The sequence below is a fragment of the Poecile atricapillus genome, chromosome 2, assembly GCF_030490865.1.
Source record: "Poecile atricapillus isolate bPoeAtr1 chromosome 2, bPoeAtr1.hap1, whole genome shotgun sequence".
Lineage (NCBI taxonomy): Eukaryota > Metazoa > Chordata > Aves > Passeriformes > Paridae > Poecile > Poecile atricapillus.
In genome coordinates, this window is record NC_081250.1 from 140,884,719 (window position 1) to 140,907,730 (window position 23,012).

Genomic DNA, 23,012 nt, shown 5'->3' on the forward strand with positions numbered 1-23,012 from the left:
GTGCAGGTATCCAGGACTGTCCTTTCCCCATGAAAATCCCTTCCCAGAAGTCTGATGTTTGGTGAAACATTTTCTCCGGTTCTGGCTAGAAGCTGTCTCTGGCAAGGAAAATGAAGCAGCAGCCAGAGAGGAAGCTCGCTGGAAGTGGGTCTCCTCTCAGGTTGCTGCTCTGTCTTCCTTGCCAGAGGCTGAAGTCTTTCCCTCAGGTTGCCCAGCAGAGTCAGAGCCAGGATGCCTTGTTCGTCCTCTCAAGCTGTCTCCTGGAAGTGTTTACAGCACACTCGGTGCCATGTTTTCCAGGCCAGGAAAGATGGCTTCATATCCCTGCTTTCATGAAAGACATTACTCAGATGTTTCATCTCCCTGTTCTATGCAGGACCTCCAGGAGAAAGTCGAACTGGCAGCCCGGGACCACCAGGATCTCCAGGTCCAAGAGGTCCTGCTGGTCACACGGGATCCCCGGGCTCACAGGGTCCTGCTGGGCCTCCAGGGTACTGTGACCCATCCTCCTGCGCTGGGTACGGCATGGGAGGTGAGTAGCGAGGAGTCGGGACAGCTGCCGTTTGCGGAGGTGTGGGTGGCATTTTCTAACAGCCCAAGTGAGATGGAGGCTACCGATGAACCTTGCACTAAAATGTGGTGGCTCCCTAAAAATCTGCGTGTCCAGTGTGGCTCTGCTTTGTGGGACGGCAGCACGAAGAGAAGGTGACCCAGCGTAGTGACCAAAGGAAAGTGACCACCGTCTGACCCCAGCCTGTAAAACTGATCCTGCCTAGTGGGTTTTGTCCTGTACATGTTTGTGTAGTTGTATGAGCCTGTTCCATCTCAATGGTCTGTGTTGAAGTCCTACCAACTCATGTTTGTGACAGCAGAGTTTTACTCGTATAGTTTTTCAAACGTGTTGCTCAACCTCCCCTTCCATGTGCCTCTGAGTGGCATGAGAGCATGACCCTTACTAAACCTGTAGTAGTGTAACCTGGCACAGGGATGCACGTGTCCATCATTAACCAGTGAAGCCATCTGGAGAAAATTATTCTTTCTGTATCTTCTCTGTATCCTACTTTCCCATATTGTTACAGCACGGAGAGGCTGTGAAAAGAAGTTAACACAATTACCAAAAATTGTATCACCCAACCTAAAATCAAAATTTATTAGTAAAGCACTAAACTAAAAATGTTATGCGTAAGGCATATTTGTTTGATGTTTACGGTTTAATCTGCCCTGAGCTGATTTGTATGTATTACTTACCTGAATGTTTTTGTTGTCGTCTCTTCCTATCCTTTTCTCCTCACTTCCCCTCCCTGTTGTTCATTTCCTGTTTTAAGGCCCAATCCCTTACAATGGCTACCAATCCAGAAGGTGAAAGGCTCATTCTGGTTCAGGTCTCATTGCGCTGAAGGTCAGAGATGGATGCTGAACTGCTCTGTGCTTTCCAGCAACAATAATGACTACCACTAATGAACTTACAGCTGCTGTACATGCACTTGGCTTCCTGGCACTGCTAAAAATTATTGCCTGACCCATTTTTGCCTGCTAATCATGTATTCTAGCCCATTATTGGAATAAGCTATAGCAGGCAGAGCGTGCAGTGTATAATGAGCACAGTATTACAACCGGATATTTGACAAATTGTGGTGGTGGTTTCCAACTAACTTGGCTGTCTGTTGTGGGTTTCCAATTGCTCCAGCTTATTAATTTTGTTAAATGTTTTCATTGTTCCTTTATGTGAATAAAAGATGTGTATTTAAAGATTATATATATACTCACACACATGATACAGAAATATATCTATATATCAAATGTCAATTTCCTAATGAATGCTTTAATTTTCTACTCCCCTTCCCCTGTGTTAACCGTATGAATACTCTTGGTGGTGGTGGGTTAAGGTGGATACGGTGAGCCAACTGATCAAGACATCCCAGTAGTGCAGTTGCCACATAACTCCTACCAAATCTATGACCCTGAGGACCTTTATGATGGTGAGCAACAGCCGTACGTAGTTCACGGGTCCTACCCCTTACCATCCCCATACTCCCAGTCCTATCCATCACCTCATCTTGCTCAACCAGAGTTTACTCCTGTTCAAGAAGAGATGGAGGCCGTTGAGCTGAGATCCCCGGGAATCAGTCGCTTCGCGAGGAGGATAGCCAAAAGGAGCGCCAAGACCCCGGTACGCACAAAGGCAAACAGAAAAAGCCCCTCTCAATGAACTGCTTAAAAAAAGGAAACATTTTATGCACACCTGTGTTTGGCCTTTTGTCCTGGTGCCTCACCTGTCACTGATGTTTACAGGCTCTTATGTTAAAGGAGAAAAAAGTGTACCTGGCCAGTTGACACAACAAATAGTGGTAATTATCTTGCATGCCAGAAGTTTAGTATGTTAGTGGGTTGGTGCTAGCTGATGATGAAAGGTCACTTGTAGATCTTTCTCTGGAGTACTGTTCCGTTCACTCTTCAAAGTGTATCTGAAAAAATGCATCTGGCTAGGGGGTGTATGTAGAACCAGTCACAGAAGTTAATGTTTGGTTATCCATTTTTTCCCAGTTGATTATTTTCTGTTTGTTTTGGATGAATTGCTTTACTAGCAGAGTGACCTGACTAAATCCACTGGAGAACAATGCATCAGGTGTCCTTGTACCCGGCTTATTATTCTTTTGCAGAGATTTCTTACATTAACAGACCATTGTTTTCTTAACTCACCTAAAATAAATACACAAGAATGTTCTGTGGGAGCACACTGATAATTTATTGTGAACCTCTTTCATTTCTGTTTTGTATACAAATAAAAGTGGCAAGCTTTTATATGGTAATCCTGTATTTATTTGATTTTTAACTCAAAACAATTGCATTAGATCTTCAGGGGGACAGGATATAATGAGAAGGAAACACATTTCCTGTTTTCAACACTTTGGGGCAATGGTTTTATTTTAAAGGTTGTAGTATAAACATTATTTAGCCTTATTTTTTAAATTATATATGGACAAATGCAGAGAGTAACTATGAGCTGAGGTAGTTGTACCGACTGCGGATGCGAGATTCCACATGTGACATGCCCAAGTCAAAAGACTGGCAGGTGTATTTAGGAACTTGGATTGGCTAACGAGGAGAGGAAGGCAAAAACACTTGAGCACAGAGCAATTCATCATCTACAAACAAGGTAAGTTATAGACTCAATAAGAGCACTGGAAACTGAGCAAGATCTAGCTCAAAAGCGGCCATTTAACTTGAAAGCATAGGTTTGGAACACTTTTTCTTCAGCCCTGTACAGACAAGGAGAGGTTGTCCTGTACATCCCAGGACCATCTTCTTGCTCATCCCTGACTGGGTGGGGGAGTGTAGCCATATTCTACAGTCAAGAAAAGCCTGTCAGGTTTGGCCTCTGGCCACTGCCAGGAGCTCCCTTAGCTCATCAGGAAGATGAATGGGTACCTTTGCTGTGTAATCTTCAATTATCTCACCTAGAATTCAACCTCTTTAGTAGGACACACGATTTGCACATGTGACTAGCACGCTCTGGCTGGGGGCTGGATATCTTCCTTCTTTCTGTTTTACCATTACTTCTTCCACCTCTGACTCCAATCATTTTCTTGGGGAAAGGCAATAAAAGGTGATGGAATGTGAGTTGAAAGTAATTTTGTTACCTGCACTTCCATTTAAAATAGAAGGTAGAAAAGCATAATGTAGTTTATGGACTTTATTTTTTAGCAGCTTAACCCCACTTGACAGAACACTGAGGCCCCACAGCCTGGCACATGCAACTGATACTCAGAGGTATTATTAAAACAAAATACAGTAATGCCTGGGGTCACAGCGTTAATTTCCCTGCCGGCACTGGCTGTGAACACCCTCGTTAATTTATCCCAACTGCAAACTGTCTGGTTAGCCCACTTCCATCCATGTTGTACTGACACAGCTCAGAGTTCTGCCTGAGATAATGCTTACCTGCAGGTCCTGTGGAAAAAAATCATCTTTCAATCCATTATGCCTTTGTTGTCTCTGAAGGACTTTGTCTCCTGCTAACAGTGCACTATATATATATATATATGTGTGTGTGTGTGTGTGTGTGTGTGTGTGTGTGTGTGTATATATGTGTGTATATATATATATATATATATATATATATAGTCCTGACTCGCTGTCCTGCAACATTATATCCAAATCTCAAGTTCTTGTGGGACCACAGAGAGTGACAGGGCAGCACCAGGGATGTAGGGACACACCATAATCCAGTAACACCATAATTGGTGTTATTCACATGGAGTGAATAACACCAATCCAACATGGTGTTATTCACTCCATGTCACAGCCTGATGCTAACAGCCTGAGCAAATCCCTGAGGGTGTTGTGGTGTGCAGTTGATGTCACCTGTGCTGTGCCAACCCAACAGCTCCCACAGCAGTCTCCTGGGCTGGGGGAGCAGCTGGAAGCAGCACAGCACCCCTCTGCTTGCAGGGAATTTGGGTGCTCTGGGCCTGAGGGATCCCCAGCGTGGGACACCCGCACAAGCAGCTGCCACCGCCACCTCCTCCCCACACCACAGGGATGCACATGGAGTGAATTAAACAAATGACTTGGCATAATAAAGTGGCCAGACTCATTCTAATTTTGTAACAATTTATATACTAAAGAACAAGCTTCAGCTGCAGTAGTCAATTTGTTTTAACTTTCTATTTTCTGTGTAATTTACTGGCACCATGCTGACCAGAATGCTTCTGGTATTATTGATCATTTAGTGACTTGCTGGACATACCTTGGTAATAAAGAGTAACAAACGCGTGGGCTCTACCCAATTATATACTATTCAGGAATTGTATGTTTGCCAAAAGAAGTAAAACACAGTCAGACAAGATTTTCTCCGAAATCCAGTCTCTGAATAATCAAGAGTGTCTTGTGTTTTTTCCAGACCACCCAAGAAACTGAAGCTGCTGACTGAAGTATTCAGCACATAATGAACAGCTGATGCCACATAGATCTTACCAATAAGCTGTGTACTGTGTCCTTACAAAGATAAGAGCATTTACTGCAACCCAGGGCTTTTAAAAATACTTTCACTAGTTAAAGCAGTGTAGTAACTGACTTGGACGTGAAGGCTGCACATTCACTAGGTAGGAACTTTTCCTGGGATAAGCCCATCTGAATGTCAAAGAAAGGCCCAATTAATTTATTTCACATAATGAAATATGGTTATAAATAAACATCTGTTTTTCTTCCTGTATGATGCTTGTATGAAACAAATGCAGAACACTCAAATTCCCCTTACCAAACATGGTAAAATTTGGCAAATAATGTACCAGCATTTCCTACAACACAGAAAACAGGTGCTTTACTTATCTACAGAACAGCTTTGGCTTGAGGGTTTTCAGAGCAGGAAAGCAGAAAGGAATTTCAGGGAAGTAACTTGCAAAAGTGAAGTAAATTTTTAGACTTTTTTTGCATCATTCAACACTTAAGTTTGGTTTCCTTATTTGGTTTTCAAAATAAAAATGTTGCTGCTTTGTTCTGTAATATGTTACTTAAAGTAAGTAAGGCATATTCCTGTGACTTGAATAAAAATCAGATTGAGGCTGAAGGGGGGAAAAAAGGTAAAGTATCTCCGTGATCAGCCTTTACTGTCTGTTATTTCAACAAGCTCTTTAATGAAATCTGTTCTACACTGGGTTGTCAGCAGACCTCCTCCTAATGAAGAAGAGTCACATCAGAAAATGCTCTGCACAGCCCCAAATGGGTGTTCTGGTTGGTAACAAGCAGAGTTACCAACACTGGCGTCGAGAGTGTGCCATCTTCAAAAGCCAGGCCCAGCTGGGGCAATGCTCTGCCTGGCTACTTTCCAAGGCAGACAGAACCACAGGGATATCGAATCTCCCAATGACAATCATGTAACACCTCAACATCAAGAGCAGAATACCATTAGGAACACATTTAATGACATTCAGCACCTAGAAAGTAGAGTCACCCTTACTGCTGTCATTCAGCACACCCAAGATTCAGATTTAGATGGAGATGAACAGTAGTCTGAAAAAGTAAGATCATTAAAAAAATAGTAGTTGTCATTTTGTTCCTTAGAGCAAAATGTATCAAAAGATTCCCAAAGCTCATGGATAAAATATTATGGCTGATGACCATAATTATTCTCTGCTCTTCCTGCACGGGATTCAAGTTTTGCAACTTTTAGAGTCAGCTACTTCATAGCAGTAGTCAATGTATTGTTTCTGTAAGATGCAAATACTCATTACAAAGGTATTAATTCTTTAATAACAGTATCAAATCAAATATCATTAACAAATACCAGATCATACAATGCAGAGTACAGATGGTATTAACAAGATAATACCTATTCTTAGCTGTTTCAAATACGTTAATTTTTATAATCTTGCCAAGTCAAGTTTGCTAACAGCTGTCAGAAACATTCAGTATACAAGGGTTGACTGAGCGGCACAGATGTTTCCATCTTAGAAGAACTTTCTTTGAAGGAAGAGAGACACTCCTGATGACATGTCTTCTTTTCTTGTTATTACTTCCTTCGAAAATCTTTAGGTCTGTGGGGGGGGAAAAAAAAAGGTGTTTTAAGAAATGCATGTGCACTACAATGGCTTTGCTTTAAGGCTGCAGTAGCAACCTCATTTTATTTTCTTACTCTGGTGAAGTTTTTTTGACAGAGTATTTTCTGGATTACACAAACAAGACAGAACAAATTGAAGAAATTTACTAAGACATCTATGAATTTACAGACATCAAAACTAATTGGTCACTCCTACTTTCCTAAGCAAAACAAAATAATCTTGAATTGAATGCAGTCTCACAGGGTCTTAATACAGGTACTTATTTGTCTCCACTTTTAAAAACTGAATAATTCATGCATAAGGCATTAAGTTTTAGTTAACAGCATAGACCACCATGACTACTAAAACAGTTAAAACTGATGATTTAAAAAAAAATTAATTTGAATCTTAATTAAAAGTTCTGCAATACCATTTGCTTGGATGACAAATGTGGATAACATTCAGATAGAAGCAGACTGCTGTTTGCAATCCTTTCCTATTCAGTCACATCTCTCGCCCTGCCTGCCACATATGCACTGGCTGCAGGAACCACTTCTCCCTGAAACTAAACAACTCAGACCAGCTCATGGCCTTTAGAATGCCAACTCTGCAGACTAGATGCATGTCTACATCTCCAACATGTCCTGCAGAGAAGCTGCACATCCTGGACTCTGCCCAGTCACTCCCCAAACCCCCAGAGCAGGCCAGCAGTCTCTGAGTGCTCAGGACACAACAGCCACTCCTCGCAGCCCCCATCCCACACAGAGCTGCGGCCTGCTGGAACACAACGCCACTCACTGCTTCTCTCATCTGTCATCAAAGCAGGTTGGGGAACTGACCAGGATGCAACAAGAGTTAAAACAATTAAGTTTTAGAGACATCTAAAGGAATACAGGGCCAGATTTGTCGTGAAGTTGAATGAAAAATTCTGGCATACAGTAAAAGCTGCAAACCACTACACTAACCAAGTTAAATTTCCAAAGGTGGTAGATTTTATCTGTAATGCAGCTCAATAGTGGAAATGAAAAGCAGACAGCAATGAAAGCAGACAGCTTACTTTGAAGACTGAGAGTTTAAATGGCTGAAGAGATGCAGAAATCCAACACTTGCTTAGTCCTGTGTTGCAGTTCTAGAATTTGCCAAGCAAAAGCACTGCAAAGTGAAGTCATTCACACAACTCTTGTATGAGCCCATAGGTTCTCACATGAAAGCAACTCTGGAATTCAGTTTGTGTTGTTTCAAGAATAGCATATAAAATTGTGTGAATTTTACAGAACAACTATAAAGAAGAACTAATGTTCATACTGTGATGAATCACAAAGCTGCTTTGTTTCCCATTTATATAGCATATTCTGTATTAACATTTGGACTTACATATTTTGTGCATGACAGAACTGCTGCAAGCACCATATATGTTGTCTACATACTTATTTAATGTTGAACTTGAATACACTCAATGTTTGATGGCTGCTGTGCGCTGGAAAGTCAAGTCACATTTTCTAGAATTCCAGACTTCAGTACTTGGAAATATTCATAGAATCACAAATGATTTGGGTCAGAAAGGACCTTCAACATCCTCTGGTTCCAGCCTCTCTGCCATTCCACATTTTGTAACTCAGATCTCACCCTGCATGCCAGAATAGGTATTTCATTATATCAAACTGTCTGTGGAGTAGCAAGAGTATGGGATTTTGAAAAATTCTCAGCAGTGACTTAGAAGGTTTATCACTACATCCATCCTAGACAGGTGGACAGTGCTGGAAGATTTTATGCAATGCAGCATGCCAAAGACATCCTTGTCTTGCAGCTTATGGTTATTATTCTCTCTTTTTATAGGCCAATCCATCCTCTTGTGCAGTGCTCAAAGGATTTTGCATTTTTCTATGAAGGGCTCACTTTAAACTTCAATCTAGCGTTATGCTGGAGTGCTGCAGAGCTATGGGTCTCACAGCACTTTGTTCTGGGGTGAAAATCCTTTTTTTTTCTTGCTTGCTTGTAATCTGCATTTCATCTTTAATGCTCATTGTCTTAAAATTTAAATGCATAAAACACTGGACTCTTTGTAGTCTTATGAAGTTAATGAAGCTTAAAGACAGGATTTTCCACACTAAAACACTTGTGTGAACAAATACAAAAGTTTTTAAAGCCTTTTCTATTGCCACAGTAGGCTTTTTATGCTTACTAGTACTTGGCTTTTGGACTGCTTTTGAAGAGTCCTTGGCACCAGGAAAGCTAAGCCTTGAAAAACACTGCCTTTGGCAAAAGTGTTATAGGCATTTTGTCAGATGAAGAATATGAACCCACAAAAACGTTGTCTACTCAGAGAGAATTATGAACTACTTGTGAGCATCAATGGGTAACTGCTCATTGATAAGTGACATAAATCCACGTGGGAGTCTTCCTCCTTGATGGCAGCGCTTTTGCTGCTCCTCAGCAAAGGCCTGAGTTTATGCACTTGGAACAAAGGAAATGCTGCCTCCTAGAAGAGACAGTTCAGAAATTCACCCAAAGGCAAGACTTCACAGAGCTGCTTCTCCTTTTTATTTTTAAAGTAATATTCTTGAGGAAAAAAAGCTGTGCTGTATATAGACAACAGACTCCAAGACAAGGGGAAATGTGGGAATGTGGGAACCGATGTATCTGCAGTCTAAGCTGAAATGCAAACTATTATGGGTTCACTGAAAATGAGAGACACTAGTTTGTGCAGCAGATGTCTATCACCTAAATATGTAAAAAATATTTGTTTTACTAACATTTTTATACTCCATGTAAAAAGTGTTAAGATGGTTCTGTGAGTTCTAGGCAAAATACTCAGCAAATCAGCAATCCATTCATTACAGGAGGCCGCTCAGTGCTTCTCAATAACAAATACTTTATCACTGAGTAAAAGGCACTGAAGAGCTCATCCTAAATTCTGATTACAGCTTTTAAATCTCCTAAAGTTTCCCAGTGAGGTAATGGATTCTCCCTCTCTGAAGACACACAAAACCCACCTGGATGCATTCCTGTATAACCTGCTCTAGGGAATCCTGCCTTGGCAGGACTTGGCTGAACTGGATGATCTCCATAGATCCCTTCCAAACCCTCACAGTTCTGTGATTCTGTAAATTCTCGCAATTTTTATCCATATTCACAGTTATCAGAAGAGAAATACAGCTGATGTAAACTGCTGACAATCCACAGCCAATGGAACTTACAAAACAGATAAACCTGCATGTATTTCCAGCTCCTATGATCGATCAGCTTTTGTGATGGAAAACAAAAGGGTCTTAGTGATCCCCACTGTAACTGGTAGAGAGCTTTCCAAAACTCTTCAGAATTAATGTATTTCATAAAAATGCTGTTTTTTGATACAGATGCCAGCCCTACACTCTACAGTGCTGAAAAAAACCCCAATGGACTGTGAGAGTTTTCCTCTTTACAGGAGAACAGTAACTTCTTTGCTCTGGACCCCACTTCATGAAATAAGGTTGGGGTCAAACTAAACCCTGGAACATGGAGAAGTCCTGCCTTTCTTCATGGACTTGAGAGATGACTTGAAGAGGCTTGTGTCCTTGGGTTAAAGCTTGCCATTGTAAATTCTCTCTTCAGTGTCTCTGCAGATTTCAGAGTTACAATTATGTCTGAAAAGTACTGCAGAGTGTAGAGCTGGCATCTGTATCATTAATTAATACTGAAATTTGATGAACATACATGTGCTTCCCTAGCAACTCCAACTCCAGCATACACCCCTTTGTGCAGCTGCATAAAACAAGGTTGCCTTTAATCTAGGTCAGTTCTCTGATTTTCCATTCTGTTGCCACACAAGCAGAATGGAGAGGCAGGAAGTGATGGATGATTCTTAAAACTGAGCCTTATTGCCAGAAAAAATGCTCACAAAGCTATGACCTCTGCCTCTGAACATCTCAGATGGCAAACAGAAACTAACAGCACAAAAGGACCTACTTACATATTTGCAACTATGATGGGACCCCCCACTTCACAGAATATTCAATATTCTTTTTCAGTGTGATGTGAAATATCCTCTTCCAAGGGTATTTTTCCTGTGAGGAAGGACAGGACAGAGACTCTCTGCAATAGTTACATGTGTTCAACTCTCAACTCCTGGAGTGAATATTTATTTCAATCAACTCTGAAGAGACTTGCTGAACAGCTCCATCTTTATTAAATTCTTGTCAGCACATTCCAGCAAGAATGTTTCCCTTTGCCTAGCAATGTTTTGTGGAGATAAAACAGCCTCAGAAAAAATAAAATAAGGCGGGGGGGGGTGTGAGTGTTACTCTATGAAGGCCAAATCTAAGTAATCACTAGTTTGTGTTATACTGCAACTAACTCGATTTCAAAAATATACAGGACAACTTCATCATCTTATTTCTAGGCAAACAAGCTAAAATATTGTAGCATCTTACAGCAGACAGGTTAGCATTACTAATCTCAAAGAAATAATAAAGATAAGGCTGCAAATTAATATATGACACTGTCTATTCTATATGTACAGCAGTTATTTTACAACCCAGACCATATTTAAAAAAATATTTTCTCTTCATTTTTAATGACTCAGAATACTTCTTCAAAACTGCATATTTTAATCCAAATGACTTTGTTTCTTAGAACTTTTAAATGCACTGGGATTAGCTAAAACAATATAATTTCTGGTCAACATTGTCCTTCTTCCAAAAGAAGTGACACTCCTCCCTGGTTTCTTCCACTGCCTGCTGCTGATAAACAACATTTGATAACATGATCTTTTCTTCTTTCAAGCTCAAAAAACCTGGATAACCATCTCTCCACAAACAACCCCTACTCACACTGCTTTGCTGGTACATTGCATTCATTGTCTAAGACTTTTCAAAAGAAGTAAAACCTCATGGAATTGTTAAGTCATTTGTGTGCTTGCAAGCCTGTGTTAATGACTGCTAATGGTTTCAAACCTGCCTGTGCTGATGCTGAGGAGTAAGGCAGTGCTGCACAAGAAGTGACCTGTCAATACCTGCTCTTGACTCAGGGTGGAAGCACTGTCTCAAATTGCAATTTTCTCTTCACCTGTGGGCAATCATCTCACCACTGGAGCACATGACCCATAGAGCCTGAGCTCCCTGGAATTTCTGCACCCTCAGCAGCAGTAACAAGGAGTGTTCAGAAAGGATTTACTTTTCCATCAGCTCTGCAAAAGGTCAGTGCCTTAAGGCTAGCTAATGTCACAGGCTAATATGGTGACTGAGACGAGAGACGTGGTACAAGAGCAACATTTGAAGAGTATAGGCTTAGAATTCTATTAAGATTTTACTGCTTCCATGAATGAGAGAAAGCACTCCAAATGCATGAAAACCCCCTTAAACTTAATAACCATCCCGTAAGAAAGACACATCCATCTCTTCCATTCAGTTTCTATTACCTGAAAAATATAATGTCTGGTAGGATTCTCATTTGCATAGGTTATTTATCAAAAATAAAACCAAAAAAGTATCGGTCTTAACTCGCAGTTATCAAAATGTTTTAAGAGTAACTCACCCCAGAGGGTTTTAGGTCTGTGGCTGCTATGTCAGCTTTTTATTCAGTAGCCTCTTTTTCCCCCTTTCCTGTTTCTGTAACAGTGTAGTGTTCCCCAAAAGGCTGAAAGAATCTTCAGCATGACTGTGTAGTTTTACAGAAACTCCCCCTGACTTTCTTACACAAGTTTCAAGAATTTTAAGAAACAACAATCTCTCCAAACTTGGCTGAAAAACTAGAACACACAAAGAAATAATTGGTATTAAAATACTTCTAACCTACCCCTAATTTTTAAAGCACTTAACAAGTGATATCCATTAGCTCATAAAGGTCTCATTTAAGGGAGTTTAGAAACAACACTGTTTTGACAGACTGGGGAAGACCTATTAGTGAAAAGATTTTGTGGACTGATCATGCCACTTAGTTACTAGCCCTCAGCCACTCTTTGATCCCATTACTCTGTGCTGGCAGCAACACTTGATCTCTATTACTGTGATGCTCTTCTCCATAATTCTGGAAATCACCATCACAGGAATGTGGAATTATTGCTAACTGATGACAGTTGTCTGCTTACACAGAATGGTTCTATGGCTCATGTTTCATATCTGCTTATTAAGGACAATAGGTGGCTTTTAGCCTTTTCTTATAACAAAAGGTTCCAAATAATTTGGTTTTGTCCAAAATTAGCACACAATAAACACAATGTGAAATTTGTTGTCTATCTGGCACACATTTTAAGGTTATTTTATGAATAAATAATGATGAAATTTTGAGTATTTAAGATTTGTTTTTATAGAAAAACTTCAATACAGAGACAAAATTTACTGTAAATTCTAAAACAAGCGGAATGTATGTATTTTTCAGGAATATTATGCCAAAGTCAATAGCTATTAGGTAAGGGGACTATAGTTAAAGGGGATTTCTGAACACATTTCATGTTTTTCACTAATCACACTAGTAAATCAAAACCCAAGGATCAGACATCACTATCATTCCCTGTAAAACAAAATTATGTGGTTACACACAAACATCAACAGTTTGGTGCTGGGGTGAGAAGAATCATTCCTCTACTCGAGGTGTACCTATTATCCCATTATAGCTCTATGCCCCTGCTAAGATAATCAGTGAAATAGCTAATTTTATTTCAACTGTCATTCAATTTCCAATTCACACTGTGGCCTATTCTAAACCCCCAATTCCTCTGCTTGGGGCACAAGAACTGTTTCCATGTTAGTGTTGTTCTCATGCAGACTGCTATCTTGCCTAAAAAGCATTTCTACAAGTATAACTTACTCTGCTTGGAGAACAAACCACAGAAACAGAAGCTGCGTTTTGTAACAAGAGTAAGAAAAGGTGATACTGCTATGACAGTACAGCTGTAGTGTCTAATCATCTTCTGCAGAAACAAAACTTAAGACATGTTTGTTGTCATCCTCAGCTGCAACTTGTTTGCTTTTTTCTACATAAAACTAGCACCTGTAATTTTTAAAAAGTGTCCTTAAATCATGTTATCCAATATGCATTTCGGTATTCTTAGTGAAATGAAGAATGGCTTATTAAAATTTTAAGTGGTTACAACGTTAGTTTCTGTAAAAACAAACTAAGTAAAATTGATCTAAGCTTTTTCAAATTTACTGTAATTCCCTGTTTTTGACCTTGCTTATATGAATTCTGTCTGGAAAAATATTTACGTTAAATCAATGGAATACACATGTAACTTTCATCTTGTTAAGATGATGCTTTTTAAAAATAGAAGGTTTCTTTTTTAGTGATATTTTTTGCTAAAAACTGTAGTACTGTATAAAGAGCAACACTGTACACTTGGCTTTGGACAAAGAATTACGTTATTCTTCAAATAAACAGAGAACTGGTTGAAGGAATAGTGAAATACTTTCCAGACTTACTGTCAGCCACAGAAGTGAAAAAGGGAAATCTAGACATTTATAAAAGAGTGATTAAAAATTAATCTAACTCTAATTTCATCTGGGCAAGTAGTTCAACAGTATCATATACAACCATTCTCCTATTCCTTGTCCAATTTCCATTCTCACATATGAGATAAACACGTTTTAAGGGAAAGGAGCTTTCGAACTTTCTTTTTGGGAGCCTCTTCAGAAAGTTTAAGTAAAAGGGCCCAGTTACCCATTTATTATCTCTTACCTTCAACTTTTGTTTTAGAAACAACCTAACCTGCCCCCAGATAAAGGGTATGAGAATCGGTAGCACTGATATGTTTTAAGCATGCCAGAGAAAAGCCAGTAATCGAATTCAACAGACTAAACAATCTGAATATGAATGTGTTGGATTTTTAAGATGATTGAATTACTGACCCTTCTTGATTAGTGTCCAGTTGCTGCCTGCAGCTAAAACCTAATGTAGAGGAGAGCAATTTTCTTCTTAAGTATCTGTGTGGCTTTTTGTCCACAGGAATTTAGATCTAGCTCTGGTAGTCTGAAATGTGAGACTTAGGTACCTCCAAATCTCCTGTTAAATGAAATGCTACACAAAATCCTGAGACATTTTATGCCCTTACTATTGAAAAAAAAAAAAAAGTTACCAGTGATAGTTCCTAGATTTGATTGGGGATTAATGGATTAATGATCTACAGTTAGTTCATGTAATTCCTACCAAGAGGCAAAAAGGCCACAGAAAATGAGCTGCCAGTGGGATTCCTCAAAGAGTACATTGGAACAGAACTGGGCTGTATTGGCAGGATAGCTTTTTCCTGGTTTATAGAGTTTGTTTTTTAGGGAAAATTAAGACTGGCTGCCGTCTTTTACAGAAGTTTGCGCTGGCCAAGTCTTCTCTCAACACTGCTGCATGCTACCCCTGCTTTGTGAGAGAAGATGAGCACTCAAGTTGGAGAGGCAGTACTTAGCCCAAGACAAAAAACAAGTATTACCAAGTGAGACATAATATGAAACACAATACAAATCCCAAGAAGCTGCAGACACACTTGACAACTGAACAGGAACTAAGAAAAAGACTGGAGAAATTTAATTTGGTACCAAATTTTTAAACACTAATGAATATACTTGAGATGGTCCTCATAAAAATAGCTCAAGACCTCACCATCTTCAGAGATGGCTTTATGGCTTTCCCTCTGCTCTTCTCAAGGTAACTAGAGTGACCACTCCAAAAATTTTTCCTTTGTTTTACCTCCTATTTCATTGTAGGGAAAAAACCCCAACATTTTATAAACTTAGAAAAAACTGCAGGTTATAATTTGTAACACAACACATAACTGGAAATACTCCAAATGTAATTTCTCTATGCCATATAATGTGAAGTGTTTTTTGATGTTGGCTCCTCATGAAGTTATCTGAAAAAATTAACAGACAAAAAACCTAATAAATCCTGTTAGCATCTTAAATATATAGAAGTACTGTTTATAACATCATTTCAGCCACATAACCAGGATATCTCTGGCTTCTTCTGTTTGGTTATTACATTCCAGAATTAATTTGTGTAACTAAAAATAGAAATTTGCACTAGAAATTGTAGAATTGTGCAAGATAAATTCTGCTGTAGTTCTTCTAAAAAAACAAACAGAAAAGGAAGTGGTGGATGAGAGGATTTCTTAACCCAAAAGCTTTTCTGTTTATCAGTGCCTAAACAAAAATATGTTTGTTGGGAACATCACAGGTGGCTTCTGGCTGCCTGAGTCTGGCAAGACTGACTTTAAGGACACAAAACTGGGGAGGAACTGGAATAAGGTACAGAATATGTAAGAGGATTATCAGAGCCATCTGCAGTCCACAGGAATCCAATATGCTTGTGTTTCATCACCTATAAACTTTTCTGTCTGAGAACATTGTGATTTTCTGCTTTCAAAGCCACAGAGTGCTACTGATGAACTTCCAGGCATCTGTATGCCTTGCATGGGGATGACATGCAGTGTCATTACTGTGACCCTGCCTACCCCATGCTGCTCAGCTGGAACAGAATCACGGCTTCAGACCAGGCTCTGCAACCCCCTGCCTCAAAGCAGGATGTACAGATGGGGGCAGAAATCAGGGAAGTTACTCAGAAATATAAACATTAAGAAGGTGTTTGGTTTTCGAAAACCAAATTGCAGAGTTTACAATATATCAAGTTTTAAAAACTTCAAAAGTGTAGAAGAACTTGCTCCCCCAAGGACAAGCAAGCATCTGTCTGGCCTGAGGGGAGCTCCTAGGAGGGCTGGCAGTGGACCAGGCACTCAGCCTGTTACACACCAGCACCAGCCCAAGCACACTCTGCAACCAGACAGCTCTCTTAAGGGAGCTTAAGGCTCTCTGCTTTCTTAAGGGAAACTCCCAAGAATACATAAATCTCACTGGAACAACACAGGGCTGCTGTTCCATCTATTTGGTAACATGCTTATTTAAATACTTCTTGCAATACAACTTCCTGCCTTTAAAACTGTCCCAAAACATATATATAGACCCAGACAGGTAAACAACTTTCAAATGGTATATAACAGCAAAATTTGCCCATGAATCTGATGCATCCTTGCTTTTATGGAACGGAATTGTTTGCTTAGTCATATATGACTGGTGAATTCTGTGATTATTTCTGTTTAAAACTCATTTAAAAGACAAACAATCTGAAATTTCAAACACACTTTAAATAAAAGTTTCATTCATAGTACAAAATCAAACTCTGTCAAAGGGACTAGTTTTTGATCTTTTTCACCTTGAAATATATCTGGAACAGACATAATTTTCTTTCCTGAATCTATGTGGCTTTCCATCCCACTTACTTCAGAATTCTGCATGGAGGATCTAAGTAAGAACCTCTGCACAAGTTGGGAAATCAGTTGGCTCAGATTAGGAATAAAAGGAAAGAACACTTGAAGAAAGCTTTTTTGACTTTTAATTCTCCCCTTTTTTGGAGCAAGATCCCTTTGGATGTCCTGTCATGGTGGAAGGAGGGCTGCTTGGAAGGCTCACTACTCTGAAAACCACTGCTGGGTTTCCACACCTGTGCTTTCCTTAAAATCTATATCTCTATTTCAGTGTCCCACTTGCATACGGTGTCTTTCTCTGTGGTGGGTCAACCTCCAACTACCAGCAAAACAGCCTTTAAAGAGCTCTCTAGAGCAAGACATTTTAACACAAAATATAGTCAAAATGTCCAATAACATCACTAGCAGAACTGACAAAGTTCTTCAGATTCCAGAAGAAAATTTACATTATTATTTCCAATTAAAGAGAAAAAGGGTATTTTCCTCCTGATATTAGTAATTTCTCACAAATTCAGCTATTTACATTTGTTCCATATTATCTATCTTATATCTAGTTTGTATATAGTAACATACATTTCTTGAGTAAAAGTTTTAATAAAAAACCTCAAAAATTAATTTTTTACTTAAAATTGTGTTTATCTGTATTTATAGCCTTATATACTTTTAATCAATACATACCTTTTCATTTGATCTTTTCCCTTAAAGCATACAGGTATCTTAAAAGTTGGTATTAACCAACTATTTTTTTTTTTGTAGAAAGAAGATGAACCACTGTCTCCCTCTATTTTCTCCCTTTTATAATCACTCTCAGAGATATTTCATTACCTTCTGAACATCTACCCTTTGGTAAACAGGTTGGTCACCAGACTCAAAACTTCATGGAAGACAAATAATAATTAAAAACAAAAGTCAAATAAAGCAGGAAGAATTATTAAAATCATCTGAAGAAAAAAAAAATAGTTTAAAGCTTTTCTGTGTCCTTCATTTTCTGGTTTATTGTAAGGACTGCTAATACTCCATGGGCTCTGCAGAAGCTCACAGATCCAAGTCCACAAGGCTTTGTACATCCCAAACAGAACACGGGACAAGAGCAGGCTACTCATTTCAGCACTGTGTGTTCTCACCCAGATTTCTAAGATCCTAGTACAGAGTAGCAAACAGCAGCCCAAGGAAACACCAAACAGGACTAGTAAGATTAGCAAACGATGCACTGGATTTTTTAAACACAGCTTATTACAATATTAATCTATTTTACTATGTTAGTTTACTTTCCCCATATATAAAGAACTATAGAATTACTTGCATCTGAAAGGACTACACTCAAAGAGGAACTAACTTCAACATTACATCAGTTTGCTCAGGAACTGTGCAATGAGCTCTGAGCATCTCCAGGGCTGGAAATTTCAAAACCTCCCTGGGCATCTGAAAAGAATGAAATGACAAGGAACCCAAACAGAAAATCAGTTTGGCATTCTGAGATACATGCATATTTCTGCAGTATCTGGATTTCTACAAAACAACTCATGTTCCCTTTATGTTTTCTCTTGTGAAATAATTTTCATGTCAGGTAGTTGTTTTTTCAGTACATCTCAAATTATCAGACTTATACAACAATATTTTAACCTATCTTTGATTTTTTGAACAAAGCTGTCCATTTTTTGACTTCTTTTTAAAAGCATATTTGTATTATATGCCTCTAAAAAGAAGAATATGTCAATATTTATACTTTCGTTCTGTCTCCAGTCTTTCACAGGAATATTATAATAATGCAAACACTACTTCTTCAGAGGGTTCATGTTGCCGCCCATATTGCTTGGTTTTATTAAGTTCAGAGGTAGTTTACCCCAGTTGCTCCCCGGTCATAAAGAATGGTTTGTCCCCAGGTGCCCATCATGGTAAACCCTTCCCATTTTTCCAGATTGTTCCCCATCCATCACCCTAATCCTGCCCCTAAGCCCTGTCAATCTATGTGAACCCCCACCTTTTGTTCCAGTTCTTTCCCTGCCTATCATCCCTTCCTCGACGCCCTATTGATTGTACAGTTGCTTTTCCCCCCCCCGGGTCCCTACCATTGGTCCTGCATATTGTAATCCCCACCCTTAACCCCTCCGTGGCTGTTGTCCCATTGGTCACCATACGAGCCGCCCACGGTCCTTAAAACCTGGCGCATGGGGGTGCCCAGGGTCTCGGCTCAGACCTCTCCCCTGTGATCCCAGCCCCGCACCTGTTGGAATAAACTTGTTCCTGGGAAATCGGAGGAGTTTGAGCACTCTTTCTCCCTTCGCCGCATCCTGTGTCGCCCTGTAAGCCCCAACGCCAGAGCGCAGAGGAGCTCTGGAGGTTCCAGGTTGAGCCTCGCAGTGCTAGCCTGGTTCCCCACTCCTGCCGCTGACATCGGCCACAGCTAGCCGAGGCAAAAGAGGCCGATTCGGGCAGCGACAGGTTCACACACTGAAAAAACTCAGAACACAGATTCTGTTATCTCTGCACCCTTTCTTATAATGTGTCTGATGCAAAAGCTGTCTATTCTCAGACACTCCAGCTAGCATTTTAATCAGAACAGTGACCACTATGGTTCATTTTAAGTCCCTTTTACAGACCTCTTACTTATTTTACTTAACACATCATATGTAATAACAGAAAGTTATTTTACCAAATTTGCTCAATTCTTTATTTTTTATTTCCCAACTAAGCTCTCCTCCCCGCTTTGCCCCAAAATCAGAATGCTAGAGAATCAAAATACAGTTTTCCCTTCAGACAGGAAACACATTATTATTTTTCCCATTACTTCATACTGGAAACTCTTCCCAAGATCAAAACTGCTAAAAAAGTGAGCTGAAGACTAAATTAAAACTTATCTGACACCAACAATGGTCTGGTTGCAAGCCAGGACAAGAAGCCAAAATTACAACAGCAATAAGCCCTGCAGTTCGCAGAGTGAATGAAGATAACCATCTTCATTCTTATCCCTCTGCTAGATAAATCAGTTCCTGAGAGCAGAAAAGCAGGTGGAATAAAAGTCCAACACAGCAAGGGTTAGAATTTTGTCTCTTTAAAATGTCTCTAGGCCTTTAAATATGGCTCTAGATGTAGCAGTTGGCTGAAGTGAAACTTCTGCCCCAGTCTCTATACTCAGAGCATTAAAATTCTCCCAAACTCCATCCACCAAGAGCCCACTAGTTCCAATTCTCTCTAGCACTCTCTCATTCATTTTGGAGCCAGTATTCTGTTCCTCTCAGGCCCACCTATTCCATGTTTTTTCTCACCATAATACGCACTTGAGCTCACCAGCCCTCCCACAGGAGAATCACTATCTGCTATAGGGTTTCTAAGGCAGTTGCACTCCCCAGCCCCCATAATTGGCAAGGAGTAAAAAGATTGTATACAGAGAGCAGTTACCAGCAATCAATCCAAATGAGACTGCAGTGGAGAGAAATATAAAAAAAGGGGATGCTTATTTTCTCTGTGCTTTGAATTCCTCCAGAGGGAATGGTTCCAAGAAATTATGGGAGGGGAATTCTAACTGCAGTAGTATTCTTACCTGCAGATTTCCCCCAAGGTTAATATGCTGACATGAAGATATTACAAAACTTAGTTTGACAGCAATAACTAAATGAGATAGCATCAAGTTTATTTGTCCTCTGCCACACACACCTGCGAGTCAACACAATTAAGATGGCCCAGTCCTAAGTAGGTGAACTCAACCAAGACTATAGTAGTGTGTGGGGATAAAGAAATGCATTTTAAAAACTCTGTCAGCACAACACTATTTCATTTGACAATACAGATACTCCCAATTAGTTGGCTAAAACTAAGTGCCAGTTCCTCATTCAAGCTCAGTTATTGTGGAGGACCTTTACAGTTTTAATACTGAACACAGTTACAGAATACTACAGCAACCCATATGACAGGACAGGCTTATCAGCTTTACTGTAATGTACTGCAAGAATTCTGGTCAATGGTGCAGAATCTAAACTTCTTCAGGGCTAATCCACTGAAATCTCATAGAAACCAGGAAGTCTCAGGAATTTCAGCTCCTTTCAGTAGTGAGGATAAAATACAGCAATTTTTATCACTGACATAGGTTAGAAGAAGTCAAAACCAATCTCCCTGTTTCAGCTCAGAAGATGTGTAATGTCTTTGCTGGATTCTGTTTCCTTTAACAGACACTGTAACACAGAGGTGCCTCCATTACACAGGACAGATGTAGAGATTTATTTTAGTATTATCTAAGGTGAGGAGCCTAAGTACAAGTGGTTTTTATTAAGCTTTTAAAAGTTTACAGACCTGAGTGGCATCTCCTTTGGCTATGTCTAACAGTTATGCATTATAGAGCACATACAACACAAACCAGGAAATGAAGGTTTTTACCCTACTCATTTTGTTGCAGCAGAGTTGAAACCATGATTTTAAGTAAAGCATTTCTTATTAAAAACAAAAAACAAACCAGAAACAGAAAATTTTTGCAACCATTGTTCTTTGTTTTAATGACCACCTCTCTCAAAAAAAAATTACAAAGACAAGAATGACTTTTCTTTCTACTAATGTAGAAAGAAATAATGAATAAAAAATTAATAATACATATTCAGTCAATGTGTCCTCTTAAAAAAATCTAGGATACTTACGGAGTCCAAACCTTCGGAAAGGCAGCAATTTCTTCTGGTGTATATTCATCTAACCTCTTGGGGACTGCACGTGGCTGAGGAATCTCTTGTAGAAGGTTCTTCTCTATATCTTCTGGAATAACCTGAGATAGGTGAGAACAGAACTATCCAACTGTTTAACAAACAACACCCTTGTCAATGGCACTGCATTCTTCATGCTAAGTGTCTGACCTAAATACACCAATCTCATACGTCTTGAATCTCATGGTTCTACGAAGTAATATGGAAAACACCCAACTACTTATATATATATATATATATATATATATATATACACACATATATATATAAAATTAGTTTGATTTTTGTTTTAATTTACCTGATGACATGAGTGCTCTTGCTAACACTCCCACTTTACCTCTATATAACACAAGGATGCAAATGTAAGTGCATGACTACTCACATCTTCAGGGAACAGGTGTAGCCTCTGCATCAGAGTTCTTCTCTGAAGGTTTTTTGGAAGCATTCTATAAACAGCCAATTTAACAATCTGAGGAAAGGAAACATAAAAACATATAATCAGGGAGGTTACCAATAACATGAAATAGCTTAACTGTGTTTCTCTCTGTCCACTCCATTAAACATTGAAGCTCTTAGTCATCCCTCATGCTGAAGAATTCTGGCACCACATTCAGAAGGTGCTCTAGACCTTAATTTTAAAAAAATGAATACTTACTCCTCGTAATATAAACACTTATTTTAAGACCCATGTAGAAAATTTCAGCTTAGAAAGTTAAGAGCTATATTTAACATTGTGAATGACTGCATATGATCACTCAGCTTCAAAGAATTGAAAAGCTTGTGGTAACTATATTGTATTGCAAATTTACATATGCACATTGTTTAAGAAAAAAAATGCTCTAGCAAATTTCCAAGTGCTCCCAGCAACTAGTTTAATAATATAATCTGCTGTGTTTAAAACAGTTTTATAATTAATGTTTCGTACCTTAAGCAAAGCTGACATACCAAAACACTGCATTATGAACTTACTATTTATATTTACAATACATTCCCTTGCTATTAGTTCCAGATGAACAATCTCACTTCTAAACATCAGGAATGAATAGAATTTGTACATCTACTCTAAATGACACTCATTGTAAAGTAAACAAACTTCAACAGGATTTTCTCTTGGACTCTGGTAAAGATGTGTTTTATTAAATACAAAACAAATTGTTATGGACTTCATCCTGAAGGGGAACATTTGTAAATGTAAAACAATGCACACAACTGTAGGAGACAAAAAAGGTTTCATAAAGGACAGCAAAGCAGTTAGAGCTAGACCTACATGCAATTTTGTAAATAAAATGTTTGCTCCAGGACACCTGGATATAAACTAGCTCCAAATCAGAAACAACCCAGGCATGCTTAGTGCAACATCAAGCTCAAGCCAATAAACCACACTGAAATGCAGGGCATTAAGAACAAACAAATCTTGCAGGCACCTGGATATTTTCTAAAATATATTGAGCAAAATGGCTTCTTTTTATAAAATTAACTAAATGAATTAAATTGAAATTTTAGAGACAATCACCAACTTCCAAGGTGGAACCACATTAAGATAGAATTTTCAGGTGTTATGCAGCCAGT

At 39.1% G+C, this 23,012-nt stretch overlaps 2 protein-coding genes across 2 annotated transcripts in view; one reads left to right on the top strand and one right to left on the bottom strand.

Moving 5' to 3' along the window:
* COL14A1 (collagen type XIV alpha 1 chain) overlaps window positions 1–6,090 on the top strand; it is a 118,794-nt gene extending 112,704 nt beyond the window's left edge. Inside the window, exons 47-49 of the mRNA XM_058830316.1 lie at window positions 377–532; window positions 1,887–1,979; window positions 2,070–6,090. Of these exons, the coding sequence (XP_058686299.1) occupies window positions 377–532; window positions 1,887–1,979; window positions 2,070–2,209 (389 nt within the window). The 3' untranslated portion in view covers window positions 2,210–6,090. The remainder of the gene's footprint in view (window positions 1–376; window positions 533–1,886; window positions 1,980–2,069) is intronic.
* A 143-nt stretch (window positions 6,091–6,233) lies between these two features.
* Window positions 6,234–23,012, bottom strand: part of MRPL13 (mitochondrial ribosomal protein L13) — a 30,426-nt gene continuing 13,647 nt past the window's right edge. Inside the window, exons 5-7 of the mRNA XM_058830315.1 lie at window positions 21,826–21,912; window positions 21,384–21,505; window positions 6,234–6,536 (exon numbers count right to left, since the gene is read on the bottom strand). Coding sequence (XP_058686298.1) covers window positions 6,512–6,536; window positions 21,384–21,505; window positions 21,826–21,912 — 234 coding nt within the window. The 3' untranslated portion in view covers window positions 6,234–6,511. The remainder of the gene's footprint in view (window positions 6,537–21,383; window positions 21,506–21,825; window positions 21,913–23,012) is intronic.